This window comes from Gekko japonicus, unplaced genomic scaffold, assembly GCF_001447785.1.
Source record: "Gekko japonicus isolate JY-2015 unplaced genomic scaffold, Gekko_japonicus_V1.1 scaffold437, whole genome shotgun sequence".
NCBI classification, from domain to species: Eukaryota; Metazoa; Chordata; class Lepidosauria; order Squamata; family Gekkonidae; genus Gekko; species Gekko japonicus.
In genome coordinates, this window is record NW_015160223.1 from 59,087 (window position 1) to 76,422 (window position 17,336).

The 17,336-nt window shown below is 42.5% G+C and overlaps 1 protein-coding gene across 1 annotated transcript in view; it reads right to left on the bottom strand.

Annotated features, from left to right (window-relative positions):
- The window catches only part of HIPK1 (homeodomain interacting protein kinase 1), a 49,995-nt gene that overhangs the window by 15,929 nt on the left and 16,730 nt on the right, over positions 1-17,336 (bottom strand). The window contains exons 4-8 of the mRNA XM_015411382.1: positions 16,687-16,806; positions 15,799-15,885; positions 14,318-14,502; positions 4,674-4,836; positions 1,713-1,935 (exon numbers count right to left, since the gene is read on the bottom strand). Coding sequence (XP_015266868.1) covers positions 1,713-1,935; positions 4,674-4,836; positions 14,318-14,502; positions 15,799-15,885; positions 16,687-16,806 — 778 coding nt within the window. The remainder of the gene's footprint in view (positions 1-1,712; positions 1,936-4,673; positions 4,837-14,317; positions 14,503-15,798; positions 15,886-16,686; positions 16,807-17,336) is intronic.

Sequence of the window (17,336 nt, forward strand, 5' to 3'; positions counted from 1 at the left end):
CATGAACTGATTTCTGACTTTAGAAAATATAAAATAAAAGTGGGGACCCGCAATACTCATGGGAGATCCCTTTCTCTCCTTACCATTCTCCTCCACCCCATCACTGCCACTGTTGCTCCTGGGCCAGGCTATGCTCCCAGCCTCTGTACCTGGGCCCACCGTGGCTCCCCACCACGGCCACTTCCGGGCCAGGTGAGGCTCACAGCCTGAGTAGCTCGGCCTGCTGAGACTCCCCCCATCACTGCTGCCGCTGCTCCCAGGCCTGGGAGGCTTCCAGCCTCTGTAGCCAGGCCCACTGCAGTTCCCTCCACATTGCCTCCACTGTTTCCAGGCCCACTGAGGCTCCCCCCCCCCATCACCACCAATGCCACTGACCCTGGGCCTGGCGAGGCTCCCAGCCTCTAGCTGGGCCTGCTGCAGCCCCCAATCACTGCCAATACTGCTGCCCCTGGGCGCTGCAAGGCTCCCAACTGCTGCTGTTGAAGTGGACACACGTTCTACATTGTCTGCACATACACAGACAACACTTCTGGGGTTTTTTTTGGGGGGGGGGATTTACAATCCCCAAATTTAATTTAAGGATTTCTGATTTTTCTGCAAACCTGGGGTGTCCCCCAAATTTGCAGAAGTTATCTGTTTTCTTACTGTGTGGCACCATCAGTGGATTTAGATATCTGCATATGGAGGGGTCACACGTGGCTATTAGATATACAGATGCCTAACTGAAGGTGTATCCAACCATGTTACTTTCCGTGATGCTCAATATTATCCGCATGTACATGTGTAGATGTGAAGGCCTGGGGGGAAATGGGGGGGTCTTTTTGTGCTTTCCCCCCTGATAATTATTTCCCAATTTTTGCAACAGCCATCTACTAATTGGTAACAAATTAATTTAGCCAACCACTCTACTACAGAGTGGAATACTGGCATATTCTTCATCAATATTTTCCTTTTAAAAAAACTTAGATGTTGTGGAGGTGCACACGATATATGTCTGTGAGTATTATGGTTGGGCTCTACTTTAGAGTGGTGTAGAATAGGAAGGAAGGAGTCATAAATATGGAAATAGATTTTGAAGCATCAAAATACCAATAGAGAACTGTGCAATTGCTACTGGTGATGTGCACTGGGGAACATAATCTTTTATTTCTTGCCATCTGCAGAGTATTATTCAGGCTGAATTATTCAGCTGCATGTAGAATGTATGAAGGCTGTGCTAGGGACCCATCAAACACCTGCTTGAATGGGGGTAACAATTCATCAACAAGAACAGATTATTTTTAATACCCATGAAAGAAACAGTAAGCTACTTCATCACAGTGTTCTATTAGTACCAGAAGCAGCACAATGCCTGCACTGCCTAGAAATAAGCTCAGTATGAGACAACAGACCTAGCTTTGTCAATGTCAACTTCCCAAGGTATGTGGATGTATTTAACAGATCCCAAAATGATCAAAATAGTTGCTCAGTTGCACATTTAACTGAAATGCCATCTCATCCTATTTTTACCTGTTTCATTTATTTCAAAACATATACAGAATGGTTTTAATATTTTAATTGGTATACATAAAATCTCACCTCCATGATGAGTTTTACTGCTTTCTTTTTAAAAAATCAGATTACATTTTAGCAGCACATGCCACAAAATCCTTTAACTACTATATTTCCTTTGTGCAAACAGCATGAAAGATTTCCAACACAAACACACTTACTTTGAAAGGCAGGTGGACAGACAATGAAAGTTTGTTGGAATGGGTCTGTCTGAGTGCAGATCTGTGTGGTTCCAGGCTGTAAAGAAACACTTTGTTGTGCCACACCAGCAACTGGTGCAGCAGATGACGGGTACAGAGCAGACTGATAATTGAGCAGAGAAACATCAGAATTTGCCAGAGATAGAGTAGCAGCAGCAGTAGAATTGGAAGCCAATACACTAGCCTGAAAAACCAAGAATATGTAGTATTAGAATACTGCAAGTTTTGGGTCTACTAATGTTTTTGTCAAAAACATCTGTCAAGAATTTCTAGAGTAATAAAACCAATACACTATCTAGGTTGGAAAAGCTTCATGCTTGCCTACAAAAAAGGAACCACGTTATCCAGGTTTTCAATAACCTAACATCTTTTACAAGCCAGTGTGTTTCTGAAAGCTGACTAGCCATTTACACCTAAGTGACAAGAGTGGCAGGGGGGGGGGGGGGGACAGTTTGGCAAAACTGAGATTCGCTCACTTAGTGCCCAGAATCCTTGAATCTACTCCAGGATACATTAAGTGATTCTTAGAATGCCTTCTTACAGCAGAAGATCAGGAATAGCTTGCTGGATCAGAACATTCCAATCCAACGTTCTTTACAGACAAGTGATATGCCTCCAGAAATAGGTCACTAGTCCATCATGATGTGTCTGCTCTAAATTCCAAGGTTTTATTATATCAAAGGTAGGCTGATCCTGTATCAAAGGCACATCAAACCAATATAACTGAAATAAATGCCTAAACACCCAGCCTCTCATGAAAACCTTGGAGCTACTTGACAGCCTATGAGACACTTCCACTGGTAAGACGGGCTTTGTGGAACTTTCAACAGATTGCCACAGCAGTGATGAATGGGCCAGGCATATGGCCTTGAACTCACCCAGCCCAGTTTCTTGTGTTTTCTCTCTTGGAAATCTAGATTTTCCCCCCTTGCCATCTAGATTTTTCCCCCTTGGCCTGCTCTACTTTTCAGCACCTGTTCCAGGCATTCTTTCCTTTCTGCCCCATCTACCAGAAAAGGGCTGTCACAGCACTAGCCTGGTAAGCAAACCTAATGCAGAATTGAACTAGATGCACCCCTGACTTGGATGTGTAGGAACAGCCCTTCTTGACAAACAGAGGATCAGTGCTGAGACTGTGGTGTGAAAAAGTTCCTAAACTCAGTCTAGATGCTTCTCCTGCATCGCTTCCCAACAGATTGCTGGTACTATGAATGCACTGCACCAGCTGAAAAGTGAAGCCCTGGTGCAGTAATATTATAGCACCAACCATCAGTTAAGCACAAGAAATCCCAAGAGAGTAAAAAACATACTGTTTTTATAACAAGTCACAGTAACCCTACCTACAGATTCTCCCCCCTCCACCTTACCCCCACCCCAGATATTGTCATACTCATGAAAACAAAATATTTTCCTCCCCAACTGACCGCCCCAACCCATTTTCCTCCCCTTCCTTCCTCACCAAAGATCACAACATTGTGATCAAGTAAGTTATTTTATTTTTTCAAATTTACGTGCTACCTCTCCAAACTCTCATGGTGGCTAACAGTAAAAGATTAGATGAAATAACTACAATTAAGGAACAAAGCCAAGAAACAATAAAGCCAAAAGTAGAATGATTAAGTTTTAAAGATGTGCTTTGCAGTTTTTCCTAAAACTGAGGGAAGATGCGTATAAACTGAAGTATTCCAGGCAACCTCTACCAAAGCCACACTTTTCCTTCACATATGTCCTTATTTCCTTCAACATAGATATTCTCAACTAGGGGGTTAAACCTCCCCAAAATAACAAAAACGGTGCCTATAGCTTTCAGAAACAAATGTTCTATGCAGTGGGGATTGTAGGGATTTCTAGGCAACCACAAGAGTACCGCCAGCCTTCAAGCCTTGCTTTCACAGTTAGTAAAAAATGGGCATAGAAGGCAGGTCCTTTCCTTGGCTGTTTTGACCTTTACGGTAGGACTCATTGAGGCCAGCTTGGGCAGCAACCACCAGGAGACTTGATACCATGCATGACTCATCCAGACCTGGCTGCTTCTTATTGTTCAACAGCAGCCCCCCCCCCCCTCAGTGTGGTATTTCAAATTATCATTTGGGAGACTCGGGTCTGAATCACCACGTTGCCATGAAAGCTCACTGGGTAACTTTGGGCTAGTCACACATACTCAGCCTAACTTCACAGGGTGGTTGTGAGGATAAAATGGAGGTGAAGAGAATGAGGTCACTGCTTTGAGTCCCCATTGTGGAGACATGGTATAAATGGAATGAATAAATAATAAATATAGCTGAATATGGGGAGCAGAAAAGAGTAGGTTGATATGTGGGTGGGCAACAGAGAAAGAAGAAGGCAATATTGAGGACATGGGGGTACACAGGAGGGAAAGAAGGAACAGTATTGGAGGAGGGATACAGGAGAAAGTGAGGTGCCCCCTGCAAGCCCTTGAAGGCTTCCCACCATGCAACTGGGTTCAACTAGCGGCTAGCACTGATCAACTGGATCATAGTTTTCCCCAGTAAAGGCTACCAGGGGAAAGGACAGAGGGTAAGCTGAAGGCAGGAGGCAGAAAAAAATAGATTTGACTGGTGGGTCGAAAGGAGAGGAGGAAATAGTGGAGAAATGAGATGACCCCTGCAAGTTCTTCTGGGTCTCACTTTTAAGTTCTTAATGGGCAGACAGGTTAAGGCAGGCCATACAAAGAGAGCCTCTCTTTGAGAGATCTCAAACCCTAATAGGCTTTAAAAATGAAGGTGCTTGGAACCGCATCTGAACATTTACAAGCAGATAGTGCAGCTATTAAATATGATACTGATTTCAGATCAAGCGCGTACAGATACTGAAACCCAGATCTATCTTACTAAGGAGAATCACTCCTGGGAATCTCAAAACAAGTTTTCAGACATTCAAAGAGACAATAGAACTGGTTACCTGATGGTGCACAGTATTAAGCTGGTTGTTGAAACTCATTGTGAGATTTGTGCTTGTGTTTGGTGCCACATGTGTCGTGAAAGGGCTCTTGATTTGATTAACTGTGTCATACATGTTAACTCTTCGCTTGCAAATCTCCATGTTCTGGAAGCATGATTTCACACTACAAAAGAATAAACGTTAAAAGAAATATTATCCAGACATGTCAATCTGTTTGATGTGTTTGCAGAAAATTATGTGTATGTGGTTGTGAAACTAGTTATCAAACATCTAATCTTCACTTTTGCTCATGCGCAAAACAGTGTTGCACTTATCTGTAACAGTTCATCAAGGTATCTTCTGTGCAAGCACACACTAGGACTGCGCTTGTGCAGGCTAGCTACCGGAGGCTCTCTTACAGCTACTCTGGTACTTACTCAATACTCTAAGGGGAGCCTCTCCCCTGTAGAGCCTATTAGAGACCGCTTTCCTGCCCAACAGTCACATGCTCTGCAGAGAGGTATCCCCCTTTCCCTCAGTCCTACTGAGCCACCGCAAGTGCCACAAATGTAACTACATTCTATGAACTCACAGTTGGGTAGGAAGCAGGTAATGTGTGCTTGCACAGAAGACACCTCAATGACAAACTGTTACAGGTAAGTGCAACACTGTTTTCATCTTCAGTCTTCTGTACAGTCCCACACTAGGAGACTATAGAGCTTGGAGGCGAGGTGAGTTTCACTGGAGTGCAGCACGGCTCTACCAGCAGCTGAATCTTTTCTTGCATTCACATCCACAGAATAATGCTTGATGAAGGTGTCTGAAGATGATCGTGGCACTGCTCGGTAAATGTCCTCCAAGGGGGTTCCTCTTTGAAATGCTGCTGACACTGCCTGCGCCCTTGTGGAGTGCACTTGAAGCTCCATTGTACCCAACAGCACAGACCCAGTAGCTGGGGTGTTTTTTTCCCGAGACAGAAACACACCAAAACAACCTCTGAACCTCCACAAGCAGTGCCCTCATAAAGCCAGGCTTGGCTTAAACAGTGGCTTTTTGCTAGGAGGCTAGGAGAACCAAATTTAGCTGGGAAAGCTTAGGCCAAGTGCCAGGCTAGCTGCATGGTCAGATATCCTCCAAGCAACATCCCCCCCCCCACACTCTTCTCTGTTCAGTCCATAAAGACAAAGGATGGACAAACCTCTTTTGATGGACAAAAAGACAAAGGATGGACAAAGCTCTTGCCTCAAGCATCTTCTCCTGACAAGATGCAAGGTCTTTTGTTTGTCAAATGCACAGGGAGGCAGAGACGATAAGCGGCTGGTCACTGTGTCTCCGTCATTAATGGAGTATGTTGTATGTTTCCTGTCCCAAATCCTTTCACACCTTGGAACTCAGGAAATACCTCTTGATAATCCTTACATTTCTATACCTGTTTGTCCAAGATATCTGCATTTCTCTCACCTACGCCAGACCCATCAAGGTAAACATTGACTTTGTATTTCTGTAGAATGGTAATCCATTCAGCTTCATCCTGTCAAACATTAAGGATCTTCTCCTCCTTTGTACCAGGGGAACACTAGATCACCCTATTATTCCAGAATGGGAGTCCCATCAATCCATTGTGAAACTAGCTACCACACTTTAATATAACCTCAGGACACATTTTGGGGTATAAATATACCCAGTCTTGCACATGCCCAGTGTGATTTAGCTGGGCACACACAAAACCTAACACCCCTGATCATAACTCAGGTCCTCCGTGGTCTCGCTGGTCGGTCCACACATCTGCTCTCATCATAACTTGGATTCCTTCATCTATTCAGGATAGGTACAGTATTGCCCCGATATTACCCCAACCCCCTCTATTTTGTCTGCTAACCACTTTCTATATCTTCTTGTATGCTTGCAGTCTCTGATATGAATGTAAACATCTAGATTATTATTATTTAAATAAAACCCATTTCTGTTACAATTTGGACTGGTTATTGCCTTAAACTAAGGGTCTAAAAGGAACTATCTCCGTAAAAACTGATAGCAGATTCATGCTATACCCCAGCCTCCTGCTAGTTCTGCTGTTGTAGCTTATTCCCCAATCAAAGCAAAGGCAACATATTTATTTAATAAAGCTGTCTTGGGGGTAACAGATATGGTGGAGAATGCGGGCACCAGACGACATGGTAAATTGGCCTGCTCATATCCCAGCCAAACAGCCAAGACTATCCATCTAGAAATCATTTGTGATGAGTTACTGGAGAAGTACACAAACAGGCGCAGGGATTTCCTGAAACCAATTATCCTATCTAAATAAAACAATACAGATCTCTTCACATCTAAATAATGTAATGTTTTTTCTGCCTTAAATGTAGAAGATGGAAAGAATACTGGGAGGATGATGTTCTGGGAAAGGTGGAAACTATAGACTACCTTTGGTAAAAAACATAAACTAGGTCTCAAAACTACATGGCCAGTCTGAAACTTAATAAATGGGTGGTCAGATCTTAAAGCTGCCAAGTCCCCCACTCTCCTGGCCTAAGTGATTGCTACTAAAACTGTGACCCTGAATGACGAGAACCTAATGGCTTAAATGCGGCTAGCATGAGCTGGGAGAGAACTACTGACAAGGACCACTGTGATACCATAGGTGGCCTGGGAGGAAACAAATTTAGCAACCCTTTCACAAAAAGCTCTTGGATGCTGGGTGAGTAAACAGTGTCCTATCTTGAACCTTAGTACTTTCAGGTTAGAAACTGCCAAACCAGATTCTTTAAGATATAGAAGGTATTCAAATACCTGGTCCAATTTGAGAAACGGGCCCATATACTCATGTAAGACCTTCTAGTAGAAGGCCTACATGCATTAAGAAGAACAGTGGCTACCTGGTCGGAGAATCCGAACTGGGATCGTTCAGTAGGCAAGCTGTCAATCTGATCTTTTGTACCTCATGGTGGACCATAGGGCCCCTGCGAAGCAGGTCTGCATCTAGGGGTAGAGAGCCAGTTTGGTGTAGTGGTTAAGTGTGTGGACTCTAATCTGGGAGAACCGGGTTTGATTCCCCATTCCTCCACTTGCAGCTGCTGGATGACCTTGGGCAAGCCATAGTTCTGGCACAGCTGTTCTTGAAAAAGAGCAGTTTCTGTCAGAGCTCTCTCAGCCTCACTTACTCCACAGGGTGTCTGTTGTGGGGAGGGGAAGGGAAAGGAGTTTGTAAGCCGCTCTGAGACTCCTTTGGGTAGTGAAGGGCGGGGTATAAATCCAATCTCTTATTCTTCTATATAGCAGCTTTTGGACAGCAATTAAAGGGCTGGAAACCAAATTTGTCTGGGCCAAAAGAGAGTAAACAGAATACCCATGTATTCTCGAACTGGATTTTTGTTTACACTTTGTGAATAAGTGGGAATGACAGGAATGCATAAAACAGAGTGCCTGTCCACCTGATTTGAAATGAATCCCCCAGAGAAACAAAGTTTGAGTCCAGTGGCACCTTTAAGACCAACAAAGTTTTATTCAAAGTATGAGCTTTTGTGTGCACGCACACATGTGTGTGTGCACACAAAAGCTCATACCTCAAATAAACTTTGTTGGTCTTAAAGGTGCTACTGGACTCAAACTCTGTTCTGCTGCTTCAGATCAACACAGCTTCCCCCCTGGATCTACCCCCAGAGAAAGATGGTCAAAGCCCACCCTGGAGCAGAATGTCAGGGCTTTCGGATTGGCGCAGGTAGAAAAAAGGTCCACTCTCAGAAAACCTCACTGTTGGAAAACTGGGAAGATGTAATTTTCCCCTAGGGACCACTCACGTTCTGATTGCCCCATCCTGCTGAGAATGCCCACTCTTGTGTTGGCAGTGACTACCACATGCACTGCTTGGAGGGAGGCTCCTTGAGCTATGACCACTTCCTAAAGGATAGTGGCTTCCCTGCAAAGGGCTGCCAAGACTGTGCCCCTATCAGTTTATATAGGTCATTGCCGTAGTATTTTGTGATGACCTGACTGACCTTCCCTTTGGTAAGCTCTGTAAACAAGGTAAGAGTGTACTGTATTGCATGTAACTCCTAGAGATTAATATGAAAACCCCTTTGTTCTGGTGACCACCAGTGTTCCCTCTAAGCTGAGTTAGTGTGAACTAGCTTTGTTTTTTAGCCCCTGGCTCGCACATTTTAGTCTTTGCTCGGGAAGGATGGCTCCAGAGCAAACTAACTTATGCAGCAGCCAAATTGCTCGCTCACAATTTTAATTCCAGTAGCTCACAAAGTAGAATTTTTGCTCACAAGACTCCACAGCTTAGAGGGAACATTGGTGACCACACGTCCTGTACCAAAAGTGATCCACAATAGGCCCCCCAACCCTGCAACAATGCATCAGAGGTGATAGAAATCTGAGGGACCCTTCCCCCAAATGGCACCCCAGCTAGGAGGTTATTGACACACCTCCATCAATCCAACTGTCGTACTCCCAAATGGCACCCCAGCTAGGAGGTTATCCATCAATCCAACTGTCGTATATGGTCTAGGTACCATGAACCTACTATATTGAGAATGCACAGCAGAATGCAATTTACTTAAAAACCAGTTTTGGAAAGGTTGCATTCTTAGGTGTGCTTGTGGAATAGATACAGTTATGCCTAACAGCTTCTGAAAGAACAAGGCTGATTGAAACCTACTGTTACAAAAGTGCCCAAACAATGCCTTAATTTGAAAGGCTCTATCAACTGGTAGAAGAGCCCTAGCTACTGTGGCATCCAGCAGAACTCCAATAAAGAAAACCCTCTGAGAAGGTTGGAATCATGATTTCTTAATGTTGATTAGGAAGCCCACCTACTGGCATGTATGTACAATCAGGGAAACTTGTGACTGTAGTTCCTCATGGGAAGGTGCAGTAATAAGCCAGTCATCTAACTATGGGTAGATCGAGCACCCTTTTGATCTTAGGTGTGCTGCCACAACAGCAACGCACTTTGAAAATACCCTTGGGGCCATTGCTAGCTGAAACAGAAAGGCCATATACTGGTAGAAAACACTGTTATACTTAAAACGCAGGTACCCACGGTAATGAGGGTGGATAGCTATATGGAAATAAGCATCCTGCAGGTCAAGAACACAGAACCAACAGTTTAATGTTATCAATTGTAGAACCAACTCCAAAAACAACATTTTAAACTTCTAAACACGCAGGAAGAAATTTAGATCCCCCATATCTAGGATGGGTCTAAGACCTCCATCCTTTTTGGGTAACAAGAAAAACTAGAATAGAACCCTGTGATGGAGTTTGAGTCCAGAACTCTCTGTACTGCCCCTTTCTCGATAAGGGATGCCAGCTCCTGTTCCAATTTAGGCATGGAGTTATTAAGAGCGTGATTAGGATATTGGAGGAGTGGCCACTGCCTAACCTATATCCTAAAGTAACAATAGACAAAACCCAACTATCTAGGGTAACGCCCCATCATTTATCACCAAAAGCAGCCAACCTGCTGTGGCTGGTGTGAGTGCCAAGAATACGATTACTGTGGCTGATAAAATCTGTACAATTGCCAAGGTCTGTATGGAGTAGCAAGACCAGCAGTGATGCCAAACAAACAAGCCATTTGCTTGTTCTTCTTGATTTGTGACAAAAATAACTATCAGTCAATGAGGCAAATACTGTTGTGTCCTCAAACGGAAGGTTCGCCAACTTCCTCCAACTTCTGTTGGGTGTCAAGAGGGAGGACTGTGAAGCGCAGCCAAGTGTGCCTTCTCAATACAAGTGCTGAAGTCATGGCCCTGGATGAGTAGTAAGCGCCATGTCTGCTGGCATTAATTTGTTGTTTAGATAGGCGCAGTGCTTCCCCTTGTAGATGTTTAGCAAGAGGCTTCTTATCCTCAGGTAGAAATTGCACATACGCAGTGATCTTTTCCCAGAGGAACAACTTGCATCCTCCCATAATTGCACTATAGTTGACTACGGGCAGGTTGAGTGCAGTAGAAGAGTAAACTTTCCTACTAAGTACATTGATTTTTCGCCCTTCCCTATCAGCAGGTGAGGAATGTGTGCCTGAGCGTTGTTTTACCTGCATTTCTTTAGCTATCAGGGATGAAGCTGGGGGATGACTAAACAAATAAGTATAACATTTTTGTTGTACCCTGCACAAATTCTCCACCTTCTTGGATGTAGCAGCCACGCTAGCCAGTTTCTGCAAGAGGGCTTTGGAGATGTCAGCAATACCTTCCCAAGATCTTATCTCGAGGTCTAGGGTTGCTGGAGGTCACCTCTATGTCTAGCGATTTAGCCATTTACATCATTTGTTCTGCGCAGAGCTTCAGGTCCTCCTTAGATGACACTCAATCTGGGTTCCCTACAGTATTGTCAGGGGAGGGGTTGGATAGCGAGTCTGAGCCCAGACCAGAAGGGGAATTAGCTTTTGACACTCTTTTCATCAGAATCCAAACGTCCCATAAGACTGGAGACATAAGACTGGAGACAGTAGAGACTGTAGGAGGGTACCAAACTGGCAGAGCTGCCCTATCCCCGTTTTGTGAAAAAGGGGTCCTTGGTTCTGAAGGTATCCTTTGTGGCTGCCAGTCACCACATTCTTGAGACCTGGGAGAAGAGAAATAATACAGATAGCCTTGCCATGGGGGAGAAGGCATCAAACCACACCACAGTACTGGGGAGTATGGTTCAGAAGGGCAGCTAATCTCTGGAACCGCCAATGCACCCTGGCCAGACTCTATTTCCACTTTAGAGCATGAATATGTCAGGGAGGCATGTGGCGAAGGCATTCAAGGTGGAGGAACCTCTGTCTGTGTCATTGGAACCAGTGGTGCTTTTCCTTATGTTTCAATTTGGAACGGACTTTCTTAGGTAGTGGTTCTGACTAACATTGTTCAGTCAAACAGACAGTTGATCAGGTCTGATGCTTCGGTTCTGTCCCCACAATCAATGAAACTGAGACGTTCAGTGGCGGACTCAAAAGGTGGTCAGTTCTAACCGATGATTTCGACAGTACAGACTGTGTGCTCTGCCAGGGTAGATGCCTTCGCTGCCTGGCTATTGGAGCAAGAAAGTGCTTTCTTCCATAGGCTTGCCTTTAATCGCGCTACTCAATCTGAGCAGTCCTTCAGAGTAAACTGGAGCAAATTTTGCACATGGTTGTATTATGGGCTTCACCCGAACAGAAAAGGCATTCAGATGTCTGGGTACATCTTTTTAAATAAAGTCTTCTACAACATATTCCCAAAGGAAGAAGATCCCAAGAACAATGAAAATTTTGAAACAAACTCACAATGATCAGAACTGAAGAGAAACACGTCCAAACAACACAGTGGTGAAGAAAGAACTGAGGGAAAGGGGGGCTCCTCCCTGCAGAGTACATGACCATTGGGTGGGAAAACCACCTCTAATAGGCTCTGCAGGGGAGGGGCTCCCCTTAAGAGTGCTGAATAAGTACCAGAGTAACTGTAAGAGAGCCTCTGGTGGCTGGCCTGCGCAAGCACAGTCCCAATATGAGACTGCATAGATGACTGAAGATGAACATCCTTTCTCCATCACAAAACAATGTGCTTCCTACCATCCTACCATCACAACTCCCAAATTCAGAAGACTTTGAAGATTAACGTATAAATGAAACCAGAGGCATTTCTTCTGGACCTATTGGACAGACAGCTGGGAAAAAGTCATAGGACTTTGTTTTTATACATCAACATAACAGCAGTGAGATTACTACATGCACAAAAATGGAAAACTCTAACATTGCTTACAAAAGAGGAATGGTTGATGAAGCTAATGGAACTACCGGTTTCAGCGTTTCACTGCTCGGATGCGTCCCGTCTATTTCTGATGGAGACGTTCCGAGACTCTGCTGACGGAAAGGGTCCGAGCTTGTCCCAAACCCTCCCGGGGTCTTTGTAGGAGATCCCCAGCCTCTTCCAAGGCAATGGCCAAGGAATTGAGGCTCACCTTTTCCCTGTAAGGTCCCGTCATCACAGAGCCAATATGGCAACTAGAGACGAGTGCCGGAGCAAGCGGACACAATCAAAAGTTTAAAAAATGCTTCTAAAAGACGCCAAAGGCTCCAAACCATGAGTTATGCAATGTTCAAGTGTTACAAAGCGAACATGAGCCTTGGTAGAAATTAGAGGTGCCTACGAACAAAGTGGGGATGGAGGGGGAACTCAAGATCCCCACCCAGTAAAACCTGAAAAGCGGTTTTAAATTGAGAACAAAAGACTTTAAGCTAATCTAAACTGAAAAAAATCTTAACGAAGTCAGAAACTGCATGCTAGTATAAAGCCGACTAAAATCGTTGAACTTTTATCTTGTTTTGGAAAACTTACTTCTTGTTGATATTATGGTGGGGAAAGGGCGGAGAACAATGCCGAAGAAGAAACCACTCCGAGAAAATAATCAACCAATGACTCCCTCCCAGAACCAGGAAGTAACTACAGACTTTTCTATATTGCTAGCAAATGCACTGCGCCCTCTAATGGAGCAGATGACGAATCTCAACACCAAATTGGACACGGTCCAAAAACAATCTACTCAAATGGATAACAGAACCTCAGCTACAGAGAAAACAATAAAAATGATGGGAAAAAAGACTGAGAGTATTAACAAAAGAATGGATGAAGCGGATAAAGAAAGATCCTCTGACAAAACACAGCTAATGCAGCCTCAGCTGGAAAGATCCACATATGTCCTACGTTTCCAAGGGATTCCAGAAGAAAAAAATGAGAACTTAAAGGAACTTTTAGCGGATGCCCTTGTACCACTAATGGATTACAGACAAGAATTACTGAACGAGATGGACTTGGCCTATAGGATTTATCCGGACTTTATAAAGAAAAACAAACTCCCAGGAGAAATTTATTTGAAATTCACGAAACGAGCTACCAGGGATCTGGTGCTAAAATTCATGATGGGGAAGGATTTAAAAATCAAAAACGAAGATCAAAAACGTGCTACCTGTTAGCTTCACTTCCCCAGTCCCTAGTAGAATTGTAGTGTATAGTGTAACAGAGTTCCACTCTCCCATTCCTGTAGCTTTAGTGATATAGTAATGGAAAAACAATAAAATCTTTACCAAAAAAAGAAAGAAGCTAATGGAACTTGCAGAGATGTCTAAACTTACCACTTGATCAGAGAAAAGGCATTATCTTCCTTTATTGCCAATTGGAAGCCTCTTATAGACTTTTTGCATGAAATGGGGAAAAAATGAACTGATGATTTGTGGATTTGATGATTAAGGGGGAAAATGGTAAATAATGGAGAAGAAAATTAATATCTGGTTGCAATAATAAAGTGTTAAATTGGCAATTTTACATATTTGTCATAGAAAAAATTGGAATTATTTTCTTTATTTCTCTATTTTTGTATATTTATTTTAAAAAATAAAATCCTTAATAAAATTCTTTAGAAAACAACCCCCAAATTCAAGCAGCACTGAAAACCAGCTAATCCTAAATTTCCTGACCTCAATGACATGCTTCCAGCAATCCTCAAAAGTACATAAGAATGGCCCCGCTGGAAGGCGAAGACTGAGAGGAGAAAATCAGTAAAAATTACTGACTGTTTCTAATATAATTTTATACGAGGACTTTTGCTTTTTGGTTTTATTATTAGTCCTGCAGCTTCAAGATTCAGCAGGTTACAAAACTGTATGAATACTGTTTCATGCCAATCACAAAACTCACTGGTTGCTGTGTGGGAAATCCAGTAGATGGTTCATTGTCACAAACTGATGGTTCAAAGTCTTCAGCGGAGTAATTCTCTTATCTGCATCAATTGTCAACATTTTCTTTAGCAAATCAATATATTCTCTTCGATCAGCCTTCTCTGCCAACATGTCTGTTCCTTCCAAGTCTGTAGACATATTTACCTTGGAGGAAAAGAAATGCACTTAAATTTTCACAGCTGCATAAACCATTAAGTTTACAAATAAATAAATAACTAGATACACCAAACAGTTTTATTCTAATCTTCCTGAGAATGCAGTTTTGATTCAGTTTAACATTCTTTTTTTAATGTTTATTAAGATCAAGTATAACTTCTCACATATACAGTAACTGCAAAACAGTATGCAAAAGTCCTGAGAATCCAAAATTACAAACCAGTTAATCACCAACAAAGTTTTCAACATACCTGATTCCCTCTACCCCATTTTTTAATATATGAATGCTGGAATCAAATATTAAGAGGTATGCTTAAGAGAAGGCTACTGAACACAATCCCCCGCTTATTTTGTAGCCCTCAGTGTTACAGAATGAGAGCCTGTGTAAAGTGGATGTAAAATACTTCTGCTCTGAATCATTACGCACGAGCAGAGTTCCCTCTAAGCTGCACTAGAGCTGAACACAACATTTTAGCTCCAGCTCAGGGATTTCGAGCTTCTGCTCACACTAAGGCATTTCCCCCCTCACTGGATGCAATGGAGGATGGGGGCACCTCCTTCTGGAACCAATAGAATTGGATCCCCTGGTCCAATCTTTTTGAAACTTGGGTGGTTTTTTTTGAGGAGAGGCACTAGCAGCTATGCCACAAATTTGGTGCCTCTACATCAAAAAACAGCCCCCCTCCAAGCCCCAGATACCCCTGGATTGATTCTTCTTTATAGCCTATTGGGCCCATTGACTATAATGGTCCCCATAGGCTATAATGGAGGCGGAAAAAATAATTTTTTGCACATCCATTATGCTTTTCAGTATGATCTGTAAGCTGCCTTGAGTCACAGGGGAAAGTGGGATATAAATATCTGAATAAATAAGTAGTCTGGGCAACATCCTGTTTGTTAGGTTAGGCAGGGTTCTGACAGTGATTGTTCCTCCTTTGTTATACTTGGCCTGTAAGTAGACCTGTTCTCTGGAGGCTCCCATAGAAGACAACATTTTCTGTAATGAAATTTGACTTGATTCTGTCTTCTAATTTTTGAATTATTCTTAAAATATAGTTTAAATATAATTTAAAAAAAATTATTCTGAGATTTTTACAATGTTATGCAAATAATCTAAAGAACTAATTAGGCAACAGTCAAATGTAGATTCGATCACAACTTTAATGCTACTAGCTTTTTTCGCTCACGAGGTAGAATTTTTGCTCACAACACTGTGGAACATTGCCTACGAGCTTCAAAAAAGTAGCATTATTCCACCCCACCCCCGCAATGCTCTACTCTCACCTGTGCCATGTCATCCAAACAGTTGAAAATATACTTCCGAGCCTCCTTTGATTTTATTCCCGTCTCCAACTCATGTTCTTCTGGAGTCTATCAAATAAAATACATATTATAAGAAACTCAAACACTGTTTTAACATTTTACTGCAATAACAATAATACTAGGACAACAAGCAATCAGCCATTTACAAGTGGGATACTCTATGAAGCCGGAACGATAGGCCATCATAACCTTGCTACCTAAGCTTGCAAAAATGAATGCCAAATTTATGTTCCCAATGACAGAATACCAACCAACTTGAGAAAGGGATCAGGGTTTCTGAGGTGGCAGAAGTTGACGTCACTAGCAAATAATGTCTGGCTTTATAACTGGCTGCAAAGAAAGATTAGTTCCTTACTATGTTTCACAAACTAAATTTTGATGGCCTTGATTCTTATAAGATAATAAAACTCTTCATTTTTTCTGGTGACTTGAAAAATCTTTCAGCTTTAAGTGGGCTTGTAAATACCAAAATAAACCTTGTTATCGAAGGGGCTCTGTTAAACAGACAGGGGGAGGATTAAAACAACATTGCTTCTATGCAAAGAATAGGGTTTTTTCCGCCAAATCCTTTAAACTTTTCGTCTTTGATTGCTCAGAACATATGTCCTTCATAAGAAAGTATTCTGAATGGGCTATAGCCTCAGTTACTGCAGTCAGACAGTTACCTTTACTAGTTTCAAAAGAAAAGCAAAGAACTATCATCATCTGAATGGTATTCAAGACCTAACTGTTTACAAAAACCTTGTAACCTCCACCTCATGATTTAAAACTTGCTACAATGGGGAATTTTTCTTAAGTGAACTGCAAGTGCTAATGTCAAGCAATAAAGTTCCACATAAAAAGAGAAACCTTCAGTCTCCACAGTGGGTATCCCAAGTTCGGATCTCTGTTAAAAAACCTGCTTGTTTTCGTGCCTGCACTCAGAAGATACTCTGCTGGAAGGCCTTGAGTTTGTGAAATATAGCGAATCTGCAACAGAAAAGAGATGTCTTTGATGAGGTCAATACCCTATAACAGTTAAATGATCTTCAGAAAAGAAAATATGCAGGGGGGAAGAGCTTTTTAAATTAGCAGCAACAGACAATATTCACATAATGAATTTCAGCTTTGAAGCAAAGACACTCCTCTGCTTTACAAAGCTATTCATTTTGTTCTCAAATATATTTTTACAGCAATGACAGTTCCAAATATATCTCAATTGCAAGCATATAAATTCTCTATTTACATGTCAAATTCCCAGCTCACTGAATGTGTTATACCAATTAGACCTGAGCCAGAATATTTTTGTGACTAGTTTCACACCCCTCAAAAAACAGTCCCTGCTTTCAGAGAGGTTTCAGGAGGAAGGCTCAAAAGCATGTGAAAATGCCCATAGGGCATCCCTCGCAAGGCAACTTGGATGACCCTCCTTAGTTTGTCGTGTAGCACTGAAACTGTAGTTTCATACATCTAATGAAATAAGCTGTTCTCTATTAAAAAAAGCCTGCTGTTGAATTCCA